General features: G+C 32.5%; 1 protein-coding gene across 1 annotated transcript; it reads right to left on the bottom strand.

Annotated features, from left to right (window-relative positions):
• Positions 1-5375: 5375 nt before the first annotated feature.
• Positions 5376-6192, bottom strand: LOC148622366 (uncharacterized). Its single transcript, XM_088572230.1, has 2 exons — positions 5876-6192; positions 5376-5490 (listed from the first exon to the last, which is right to left on the bottom strand). The coding sequence occupies exon 1, from the start codon at positions 6190-6192 to the stop codon at positions 5878-5880; it is 315 nt and encodes a 104-aa protein (XP_088428356.1). The 3' UTR covers positions 5376-5490; positions 5876-5877.
• Positions 6193-12129: the final 5937 nt, after the last annotated feature.

Genomic DNA, 12129 nt, shown 5'->3' with positions numbered 1-12129 from the left:
AATAAACATACTTCTACAACCTCTTAATTCCAAGCGCCATATTGCATACCGCTCATTCCGACGTTCTTTGAAATCGGTAGAATTGTTGTAAAATATTTGTAAACCATTTAAAACATTTTATACAGTTTCTTTCCCATAACACGGGAGAAGGTGAATAAACTGAAGAAAAACAAATGACCCACCTGATTAGAAAATCCAGCAATCCTGGCAATCCTTTGTAAAAGCAGTTTAAATGAACTTCATATTTGGTCTTTAGCTTTTTGAATGGGTAACTCCGATTGATAAAATTACGGATTTTAAATTTGCGACACGAACATATTAAATTAACCAACGAATTGCCTTTACCAACTTTAAGTTCGTTTTGTCAAAATTATATTGTATTCCGTAAAATTAGTGACCTAATTCAAAACGATTTGTCACTTTGATGTCTGTCTTCATTACAAATTGGATTTTTTATCGTTTGATTTCCGGTAGGTTAAACTTCTTTTATATAAATGAAAACTTAAAGTATTTTAAAACACATGTTCAGCTAATTCACATTTGCGGTGGCTTTCAACATGTCAGATGCTAGAGGTTAGGATGGCACCAAGACAGAAAATAGTTTGCCCGACAACCTCTAGCACTGCTGGGGTATAAAAAAACCCATAAAAATGCACATAAATAAACATACTGAAAACGTTACGTGCGGTATATAAGGTTGGAATTACGAATGAAATGAATTAACAGAATTCTAATATTTGAATGAAAGATTTGTTTCAATTGGAATTTCAGAATAAAGAAATAATGTTTTGTTTTTAATTTTCATAAGTACATGTAATACATTCGGTAATATTTTAGATTTGATTTCTTTGAACGGTAAATGTCAGTTATGGATATTAATCAGATTCGTGTTGTTTATTAGCAAAAGTGACAAGTAATAAAAACGATAATTAGGATAAGAATACTCACCGAACATGTTTTAAAGATAACCTCTGGGTAAATAGAATTAGTATTGCTATATCTTGGTAAATCAAAACAATATTACATAATTCTTAAGGGCAAAAAGTATTAGTCTTATTGACATAAAAACTTTTTTAGGACATAAATATTTATTTGAAAATTTTAACATGGATATTCAATATTTCGGACAATGCACACTTTGGCTTAAGGCACCTTACCATTTCACAATGTTATAAAGGTTGGACGAAAGGCACTCGTGTCACTTAACTGGTGAGAAGAGTAAAAGATGTAACTTAAAGTGGCTTTGGTTTGTATAAGGTGCGTATTTATTTCAGATGATTTTAATATTATCTATTTTGTAAAAGCATTCGTTTTTTAAAGATAAAGTTTTTTTTTAATAAGCTAATTTGAACCAAGACAAAGTGTGTAATTAACTCAGTTATATATATTTGGAAATAAGTATTTCAAAGAATAAATGACTGCTCATGAAGATAGTGTCCTTATTAATTAATGTTCTGTTCTGTTTAATGTTTCAAAGATAAATTAATTCATAATCTTTATCATTGTAACTTTCATTAATCTTTATTATTATATATATGACTTAACTGGTGACAGGAGTTAAAGCTGTAACTTAAAGTGAATTTGGTTTGTTTAAGGTCCCTCCCGTTGAGTCTTTTTCTCTCGCTTAGTAACACCTGCCAAAGCGAGTTCCCCAGCAGAAAAGCAAACATGAAAGCTAGATAAACAGAAACAATAAAATAAACTCACACCAACTAAATTTTGACCCGAAATCATGCCCCTAATGATGCACGATGATGTTTGTCAAAAACATTAACAAATTCACGGTGGCGATAGTGAAGAGGCAAATATAGTAATATCGTAGAGAAAAGCAAACTTCACATGTGACTGTACACGAAAGAATCCATACAGGCGAGAGGCCATTTGTCTGCGATTAATGTTCAAAACGATTCCATAATAATCATAATCTAAAAATGTGAAATCGATACATGCAGACGTGAAATTCTATTTTCACACAATGTTCAAGATCAGCACAAAACGCGTGTTTCTATCACACAATTTTCAAGATCGTTGTTAACTGTCGATAAAAATTTTAAGTAGTACTCCAGCTAAGGATCGTGCTAAATGTGATTCATGTGGTTTTTCATATAACCCGTGCTCTTGGGAGATAAAAATAATATAGAATGCACTGTAGATTTCAAAATTAAGGGAGATAACTCTGTAAATGACACTCAAATACAATAGAATCTATTGGATTTTCAATGCTGACTATCTCCTAAGAGCAGGCAGATTGGAATGAATAATTACACATTTCATAGTATAGACCCATAAAACAACTTAATTGCAAAAATAAAAATATGTAGCTTTTTTTTTTGGTGTATCACATATTTCAGATTTTGCATGTTTCTTACAAAGACTGTTTCTTAATACGTCACAGGTATTCAACTTCTACTTCTACAATCTCCTGACCAACTTCAACACGCTGAAGATAATGTCACTTTTCTCTGCGCATGCTATTTACAAATTCCAAACTAAATCAAACTAGTGAATTTAAACATTAACGATAGGAGTGAATTTAAAAAAAATAAATAAATAAATAAATAAATAAAAAACAATAAGAGTGAGTTTAAAACTATATACATTGGTAGATGTTTAATGACTGTAGGTGTAAGTTGAGATGGCTGTTTTGAATGACTCGACTGAGTCACTCATAACAATGTTCGTTGGTATGCTGTTCCATAATTTGATGGTTCTTGGGAAGAAAGATTGTTGTCTAACTGGTAACTGACACTGAGGAATCTGGAAGGATATTGAGTATGTTTCGGGACTGTCTGAGAGGTGGAATTAACCGGTCTGTCTTTGTGATGGCAACTAGGAAATAATTGATTTTGTATAACATTATTAATCTTGTGTCTGATCTTCTATGAGCTAGGCTTCTCCAATTTGAATGGTGTATCATGTTGGAGAAACTAGATGTATTGTAGTACCTGTTTGTCACAAACCTAGCTGCACGCTTTAGAATCATTTCTATTTTATTTGTCATCTATAGTGTATGGATCCCAAATAGAGCAGGCATATTCCAGTGATGGTCTGACTAGCGATTTATATGCCTGCTCCTTTACCTTGGTGGAACTGATGTTTAGATTTCTTTTTAGGAAGCTTAATGTATTGGTGGCTTTATGGCATAAGTTGTTTACGTGACTGTGCCATTTAAAGGCCAGATTGGATTGAAATGCCAAGGTATTTAGCTTTATCGACATGTTCTAGTGTATGGCCATGTAATGTGTAGGTATATTTGACAGGGTTTTTGTTACTGGAGATCGAGAGAACATAAAATTTGTCGGGGTGGATTGCCATGTACCATTTTGCTCCCATTCTCCTTGTTTTCATAAGTCCTTTTATAATGATTTACAATCACCGTTAGAATTAACTGCTAGATAGGCTATGGTGTCATCAGCGAATAGACGTGGAAACTAATTAGGTAGTGAGTTGTCTTCACAGACCATTTACTTTCCTGTACTCAGTTTTTTAGCTCACCCTGCCAAAGGCCAAGTGAGCTTATGCCATCACTTGGCGTCCGTCGTCGTCGTCGTCGTCGTCGTCGTGGACGTCGTCGTGGACAAATTAAAAAAAAATCTCCTCTGAAACTACAGGACTGACAGGTTTTAAACTTATCATGATTGTTCCTTAGGGTGTCCTGCACAAAATGACCGTTGGGATTTTTGATTCATGAAAAAACATGGCCGCTGTTACTAAAAATAGAATATAGGGGTCAGATGGCCGTTTTTTTGCAAATAACTCAGAAACCGTTGCCTTTACCAAATTTCTGGCATGGGTAAAATTGTTAAGCATCATGAGAAGGATTTATGCCAAAATTTTCAAAACCATTCATTGACTAATGTAGGAGTTACGACCCCTGAAACAGTTTTTTGTTGTTTTTTTTTTCGCATGTACAACTTTGAAAATCTTCTTCTCTTAAACCATTTAAGATCATTGAATGAAAATAAGCATAATAGTTCTTTAGTGTATTGTGCTCAAAATGACTGTTGTGATTTTTAATCCGTGAATAGATATGGCTACCTATACTGAAAATGGAACTTAGGGGTCATAAGACAGGTTTTTGAAAAAAATCAAAAATTGTTGCCTTTAGCAAAATTCTGGTTCAAGTCATGAAAATGTTATGAAAAGCATTTCCTGCATTTAACAATTTAGTTGATTTTAACTTAGCCTGTCTCATTCCTCAAGTTTTTCAAATAAGCAAATGGTTAACCAGGTGAGCAATTCAGGCTCTCTTGAGCCTCTAGTTTAATGCACCGAAGAAGGTCATTAGTTGACCGAAAATTTTGCTCATTATATGTTTTATTATAGTGTATTAATATCTTTATCGATATCGTTGTGCAATCCTTTACACTTATATATGTAATATAGTACACGAATAAAAGTATTAAGTAATTGATTTCTTGACTTCCACTGGTAGTTTTTTTCACACATTTCATGAACAATATTGTTACATTTTGAACATTTTTCAACATTCGTGGCTCTTTGACAATAGACCCTTTCATATTTACTGCATGGTGGTCGATGAGCATGTTCTATATATACTTCTGCGAGAAAATTTCTTTTGTACTACCTCCGTGGTAATACCTCAAGCTGTATCTCATGCAAGTATATCTTACACATGCTCGTCTCGTGGTTTATTAAAGTATACATAATTGCAAATGTTGTAAGAACTTCAAGTTTAATATTCATCATATTGAGTCAAATATCTAACATTTGGAACCTAGTACGTGTATTTCTTAATATTAAACAAATTAGGCCAAAAAAGAGAGAATCAGAACAGACTCTCATACACGTAGCATATTCAGAATGTGGGTACTCTAACAACGTCTGATACGCGTATAAAGTGGAGAGATACAGTTATAACAAATCAGTGGTCATTAACTGTTAATAGTGTGTAGGCCGTGTATAACTGATAGCCTCATAAACACAACACAAATTACGTTTTTATTTACTCCAGCAATGCTAGAGGTTGCCTGGCAAGATATTTTCTGACTTGGTGCCATCCTTACGGTATGGAGGAATGGAATTCCAACCTCTTATGTTGTAGGAATAGTTTTTATTAGAAGATTGAAAATATCAAGCTGGAGTGATTTTGCTTTTATTTTCTGTTGTGTTTGATGGAAAACGTTTTTTTTTTTTGTTTTAGAGCAGGCAGATAGGATGGTTGATAGTGTTTTCGTACTTTCTTTTAAAAAAATAATTCCATTCATGAAAAATCAAATGTTAGGCTGATAAGGTAATCTGAACAAATAGTGGAAGTGTAGTGTTGTTAAATCCTGTGTGCGATGAATGAATGAAATCTTGAAAAAAAGATTGGTGCAGCGACAACTAGTCCGTATAAATGAAATAAGAGTTGCTTTAAAATTAAATGCTTTATTTACAGTATGGCAAATGCAGCATGAAACATGTCAGACTTTGTATCTTCCCATTGAAACAGGCTGGAATTCAGGTGACTTTAACGAGATCTTCGTTCTGCAAAAAAATATTAATTCATCACTTTAGTTTTGTGTAAAATATGATACATGTATATTACATTCGTTTTATGTATTTGCTGTTTAAGACATTTATACACTTATCTGATAATGCACAATTGCTGTGGTCGTTTTAATTAAAACAAGAAAACAAATGCAAAATCTGTTAAATCTGGAAATGAAAACCACCGTACTCATTTTGAAACGAGTTAATTTTCTGTTCTCAATAGTTCATTATTCAAATATATTTTTTATACATTCAAGTCAAAACTAGATTCGTTTACATGAGCATAGTGTAAAGTTTAATTACTGATAAAGAAAAAGAATTCAAATTTGAGAAATACATAAAAAATATCGTTTTACAAAACATTTTACAACAGTCTCACCTCTAATATCCTTTTCCCCATCCACCGCCGATTCCATATCCGCCATAACCTCCATACCCTCCTCCCAATCCATAACCGCCATATCCTCCTCCGATTCCATATCCGCCATATCCTCCGTATCCACCACCATAGCCCTTTCCGTATCCGCCACCGTAACCACCTAATCCATAGCCACCGTATCCTCCGCCTAATCCGTAGCCACCATATCCGCCGCCAAAACCACCATATCCACCTCCATATCCCTTTCCATATCCGCCTTTGTAGTAAGTGGCGCTAGCAACTGCCACCAAAACGGCAAGGACGATTAAAGATTTCATCTTTATGATTTGTAGTTCGGTAGATTTTGCTGAAAAATATTTTGTATTAGTTATTAAGACAATTCTCAGTACCTAATTAGTGATTTAGTTTATTTTTGTAAGTCACCATTTGCTTCACCTTTGTTTAACCGAAATTCTGTACCCAATTCTATAAAGTGAAAGATTGCAATATCATTTGTTGTTTGATAAGACTACTAGTAATTTAAAAAAGAGAGAAAACTTTAATTACTGCATTGCAGTAAAAGATCAATCAATGAGCAAGAACAAACATAATATTTTTGTTTAACAAAATGTTTCGTTATTCACCAAAAGTTTGTAATATAGGAAAATTTAAACTATTCGCATGCTTTAGAAACTTACCGTGGATTTGTAAAGACTTGAATTCAGACTGAAGATCATCTTGTTCGAGTCCCTTTATATAGAGACCGTGACAGACCTCATTATAATTGACCAATTATTGATGATACCCGTACATCAAACTTATGCAATTAACATAAACATAAAATCATGCTGACTAATGGTCGAAAGGTCATTAATGTCTTTCCTAATTGTTAGTTCATCATCATTCATCATAATCACATGTTCCATAAAATAATAATTTCCGATGTAATTTTTTCCAATTTCTTTGTACTTGTCTGAGAAGGTGTATTCCCGAAAGAAAGTAATACATTCAGTACTTCGTAATACATAGTTCCTTTTCGACTAAATATCAATATTTATGATTTCCTCGGTCTATCAAATGAGCAATAATATACAATCTGTTGAAAACCAAAAAAAAGATGATTTATTACAAATTCATGCAAAATAGAACCAGTGGAATGTCCTGTTTATCGTTTAGTAAATGAAACATTCTACAAAAAATAGTAAAGTACATAATATCGAAGCAGTTCAAAAAGGTTCAAACTCCGACGGGATAGTGATCTATGAATTCAATATTCATAGTGGTGTTTGACAGTGATGTTCTGTTCATGCCTTTTTTTAACATGTTAAAGTAGAAAATTTGAATTATTGAAGAAATTACCATTAAACAAGCTATTGGTATTTTGCTTTAAGTTTCTTTTTTTGTATTATTTTAACAATGAATGTAGACATTAATGTGTTTCACCGTTGGATACATATACTAAGACATATGAAAGATAGCTCACTAGTTCATTCCAAGACTAAGTATAAACCAAAACAAAACAAACAAATATGAAATAAAAAAACAAAAACAAAAAACAAAAATAAACAAAACAAAAAAAAACACACACACACACAAACATACAAGAAGACAATAAAAACAAAAACAAAACAAAAAAAAAAAGAGAAAAAAAAAACAGCTATATAAAAAAATGAAGAATATATAAAATATCTACTGTGCAATGAAGCCGAAAATTCATTTCGCAAGGGACGATATCGATTCGTTTCTTCTTTTTCTTTTTGGATATTATAACAATTGTGATCCATTCATATAAGTTTATTATGTCGAACACATATATTGGTAATAACAATCTAGCACGAAACGATTCGTCTAGATTTATTTCGTTTTCATTGTTATCGACTGAATTAACGCTGGCGTTTTTTTTAATATAGAAGTAAATATACTTGATAAAAGTACCATATGTCAATTAGAGGGGAAAATGTTTGATAAATATAAAACTGATTGGTATAACAGAATGAGTCAATATGGCCAAGGTGATAAATTAAGAACATATAAATTGTTTAAATTTTCATATTTTACTGAACAATGTTTGTTGCAAAATATAACTTTACGTTTTCGTAGTGCATTTGCAAAATTTAGATGTGGTTTAGCACCCTTAAAGATTGAAACTGGTCGTTATGAAAGGTTAGCATTAAACGAAAGATTGTCTCAGTTGTAATGATATAGAGGATGAACACCATGTATTATTAACATGCCCATTGTATGATGATCTAAGACAGTCACTATTTTTTAGATATTATTAGTTATAATGAAAATTTTTTGTTATTGTCAGATGATGATAAATTTATATTTTTATCTGACAATGAAAATGTATGCAGCTTAGTTGCCAAAACCTGCCATAGTATTTTACTGAGAAGAAATAGTATTTTATATCCTTAATCTATGATACTTTTTATAAATCGTACCTTTTATAACTATTTAAAATGTATATATTACTATGTTCTCAATAGTCTCTCATAATTCTTTGTAGAATGGCTCATGCATTTTAATTTGTATGTTTTATCTCTTATTGTTATCATGTTTTATATGAATGTATGTGGTGAGACTTTAATAAACTATTAAATTTGAATTTGCTATTTGCCCTTCATGCCAGATGATGCATGCTAGCCAAAACAGGTGAGGGGAATCCGATATTTGTCATTGTCCCTAAAAAGTTTAGCGTTCTATTTTTTTGTTTTTTTTTAAGGACGTTTACGAGCTAACACCTATCGTTCTTTCTATAGATATTGGGTAAAAGTTGAAAAATATAAAAGCTTCGTGGAGCACAACATATTACGAACGCAGTTGTCGAACCCCCCAATAGTTAGGCCAGTGTGGACACAATATATGTTTTTGACACACTTAAGCATAGGGACTTACAATTCATTATCGACACAACAGTTAAAATTCAATTAAAAATTTTCAAAATCACACCGGGATTTTTATGAGGAAGCCAATTAATAAATTTGATATCGGACACAAATTTCAAAGTCGATTTTTTAGGGTGTGGCCCAGTGACCCCTTATAACTCGAAAACCATAAGAGATATCTGAAATCTGATTGATAAACTCAGGCAGGCATTTTTGTAAGGAATCAAATAAAATATGATCGATATCAGACCAAAAATAAAAGGGTCCATTTTTTTGGGGTGTGGCCCATTTGACCCCTTAAAACTCAAAAATCGTAAGGGAAATATGAAATCTGATTGAAAAATGCAGGCAAGGATTTTTATGAGGAATCCAATAAAAAAATAAAAATCGGACCAATTTTTTTTCTCGATTGTTGGATGTGGCCACTTAAACCCCTTATAAATCGAAAACTCGAAAACTGCAAGAGATATCTGAAATATGACACATTTTATCCTTTTTTGGCCCTAATTCTAAAACCGTAGGGGGCCATGAACTCCAAATTAATAAGGAACCCTCCTTTAGTGGTTACTAAAATCATATCGAAATTTAATAACAACTGAATTAATCGCACGGAAACAAAGTGTCAACCAACCACGACAATGATGACGACAATAACATTATACGATCGCAAATTTATTTTTTGGGGTCGTATAAAAATGAGACACTAACATTATAACTATTATCACATGGGATACTTTTTTCATAAATAAACATGTCATTTTTTATAGTTTCAGTGGTGAATCCAGAGGAGTGCAGGGGATTGACACTCCCTTTTTTAGAAAAATTTGTCATTTTGATGTGTTAATTGACCAAAAAAAAATAATGGCAAATAATGTTCTAGCACCCACTTTTTCTGAGAATCCTCGACTGGCATCCCTCCTTTTCAAAGTGGATCCCGCCATGAGTTTTCCTGGCAGCTATTCTAATCGAATAAATGTGTAGAAAAAGTCCCGTGACCCCCCGCGATATTTTAGGAGTACAATCATTTATGGATGTTTTCTTCTACATGAAATACAAGATCTTGAAACGCTTTGATGGGAAAATTAAACCACCATAATATTGAACACCGTCGATATAAATGACCACCAGAACATGCAGAATCTATTTAATGAGTGTTGGTCTGGAACTAAGTTGACCAAAGACGAAATCGTCTGGAAAAGAGGTTAAAGCTACAGGAAATTTCCTATCGGATTTTGTAATGAATGAGGAGAAAACTCTTAAGAAAATACTAAAAACTCATTAATAACACTGGAAAGTATCTGCTTAATTTATGCAGAGAATCAGTCCTATGAATACTGAATGGAAGGACCATTGGGGATCTTCACCGTAACTTTACTTGTATCACATATAATGGTTGCAGCGTAGTGGACTAAATTTAGCCTCACAAGAAATTCTATATATCATATGAAATGTTGATATTCACAAATTTACTTCACTTTCTAATCATAAAGCTGTAAGTTGTAACTTACACACAAACAAAACACAATCATCTGGATCCCCTCCCAGAACAAAAATTATGGTTTGGCATAGGCACTCGTAAAATATGAATAAAATATTAACATTGCTGAAATCTAAAAAGTTAGGAAAACTTACTGAAAAATGCAATCAACAAGAAAAGAACCAAAAAGAAAACATTGGTTTTCCGATTTTTGTATGGAGCTTTAAAATTCCGTGAAAAAACTATTATTTAAAAAACTTATTTACAAAGTCCCACAAAAGACAGAATATAGGAAAAAGTTTTATTCACTCCGATTCAAATACAGAAGACTATGTACAGCTTAAGAGATAAAATTCAAAAGTCAAATTTACAAAAATAAATAAATAAATAAATAAATAAATAAATAAATAAATAAATAAATAAATAAATAAATAAATAAATAAAATAAAATAAAATAAACGATTTCACTGAGAAAAATCCCAAGGTGGTTTTGGACCCCCTAAATAAACTTGATCAAGATTCATGTAGAAAGAATCAGTTTGCAGAGAATCTTCCACAAGGTGAGTTGATTCAATTTTACAAAAATCTTAATAAATCATATAAATGAACAATTTCCAAATTAGATATGGAGAATTTTTTTTCTATGAATGAAAAAAATCACTAAGGAGGAGAATCTTACTGAAGAAATCAGTATTGATGAAATCCTTAAAGCAATTCGGTTATTTAGCAAGAGGCTCACAGGAGCCTGAATAGATCACCTGGTTAATTTTTTGTCTTTCAATGACAATAACTAACTAGGAGTTGTCCGACAATTTTGTCTTATAAGACTTTGGTAGGACTTATCAGGGGTTAAGATATTGGCTGCAAACTACTAAAAACATTATTTTTTTCGCCCTAAAGGGCAACAACTCTAACAAAAAGTCTTTCGACAACTTTGACCCCCCCCCCCATTTGCAGATTTTTGTAGGCCTTATCATAAGGGCTGATCATTTCAGCAGTTGAAAATTGCTTTCTATTTATCGTGTTTCTCGGCTGAAAACTGTAAAAAACGTCATTTTCATCTTTCAATGATTATAACTCTAACAAGGAGTAGTCCGACAACTTTGATTCCAAGCAGACTTTTGTAGACCTTATCATAAGGGTCGTTTCGGCAATTTGAAAGAATTTGGCTGAACCTAACGGTTTTTGAGATATGAGAAAATTAAACTTCTGACTGATCCCTTTGTTCTTTTTTCAGTGACAGCGGCCATATTTTTCGATGAATGAAAAATCCCCAAATCATGCATATCTATGCAGAATAGCCTAAGGAACATTCATAGAATTTTGGTTCTAGTTAGTTTAGTAGTTTCACAGGAGATGATTCTTGAAAGAAATAACATTAAGAATTGGGATAAAACGCCGAAAAAGCGCAACCACTCCTATGTTGCTTAACAGATTAAAACGAACATTTGACCAGAGATAGATCTCATCATGCGGAACACTTAAACCTGGTCAGCATTTGGCTTAATTAACTAGAGCGATTAGGAGATATATGCGAAAAACTTCTGCCTGGCTCCTTTGTTCTATTTTTAGTAACGGCGGCCATGTTTTTTTGGGCAGATAAAAAATCAATAAATTAGTTCTATGCAGAGTATACTGGAGAACATTCATACCAAATTTGATTCCAATTGGTCAAGTAATGTCAGAGGAAAAGAATGTTGAAGAAAAACATTAAAGGAGCAAAAAAAAAAAAAATAAATAAATAAATAAATAAAAGGAACGTCGACAAAAGGGCAATGACTTCGACCTGTCATAGTTTTCCTTTCATCTGTCGTCTACCCCGGACTTGACTTTTTATGAGCAACTCAGTGTGTGGTTCTAGAAAAGTAGAAAAGCAGAGGACGCTTACACTACTAGTGCACCTGGTCCAT

This window comes from Perna viridis, chromosome 3, assembly GCF_037379345.1.
Source record: "Perna viridis isolate PV_CMFRI_1.1 ecotype Kerala chromosome 3, ASM3737934v1, whole genome shotgun sequence".
Classification (NCBI taxonomy): domain Eukaryota; kingdom Metazoa; phylum Mollusca; class Bivalvia; order Mytilida; family Mytilidae; genus Perna; species Perna viridis.
This window is presented reverse-complemented; position numbering and strand designations above follow the sequence as displayed.

Coding starts and splice junctions, on each gene's coding strand:
- LOC148622366 (XM_088572230.1), bottom strand. CDS start 6,192: ATGAAATCTTTAATCGTCCTTGCCGTTTTGGTGGCAGTTGCTAGCGCC.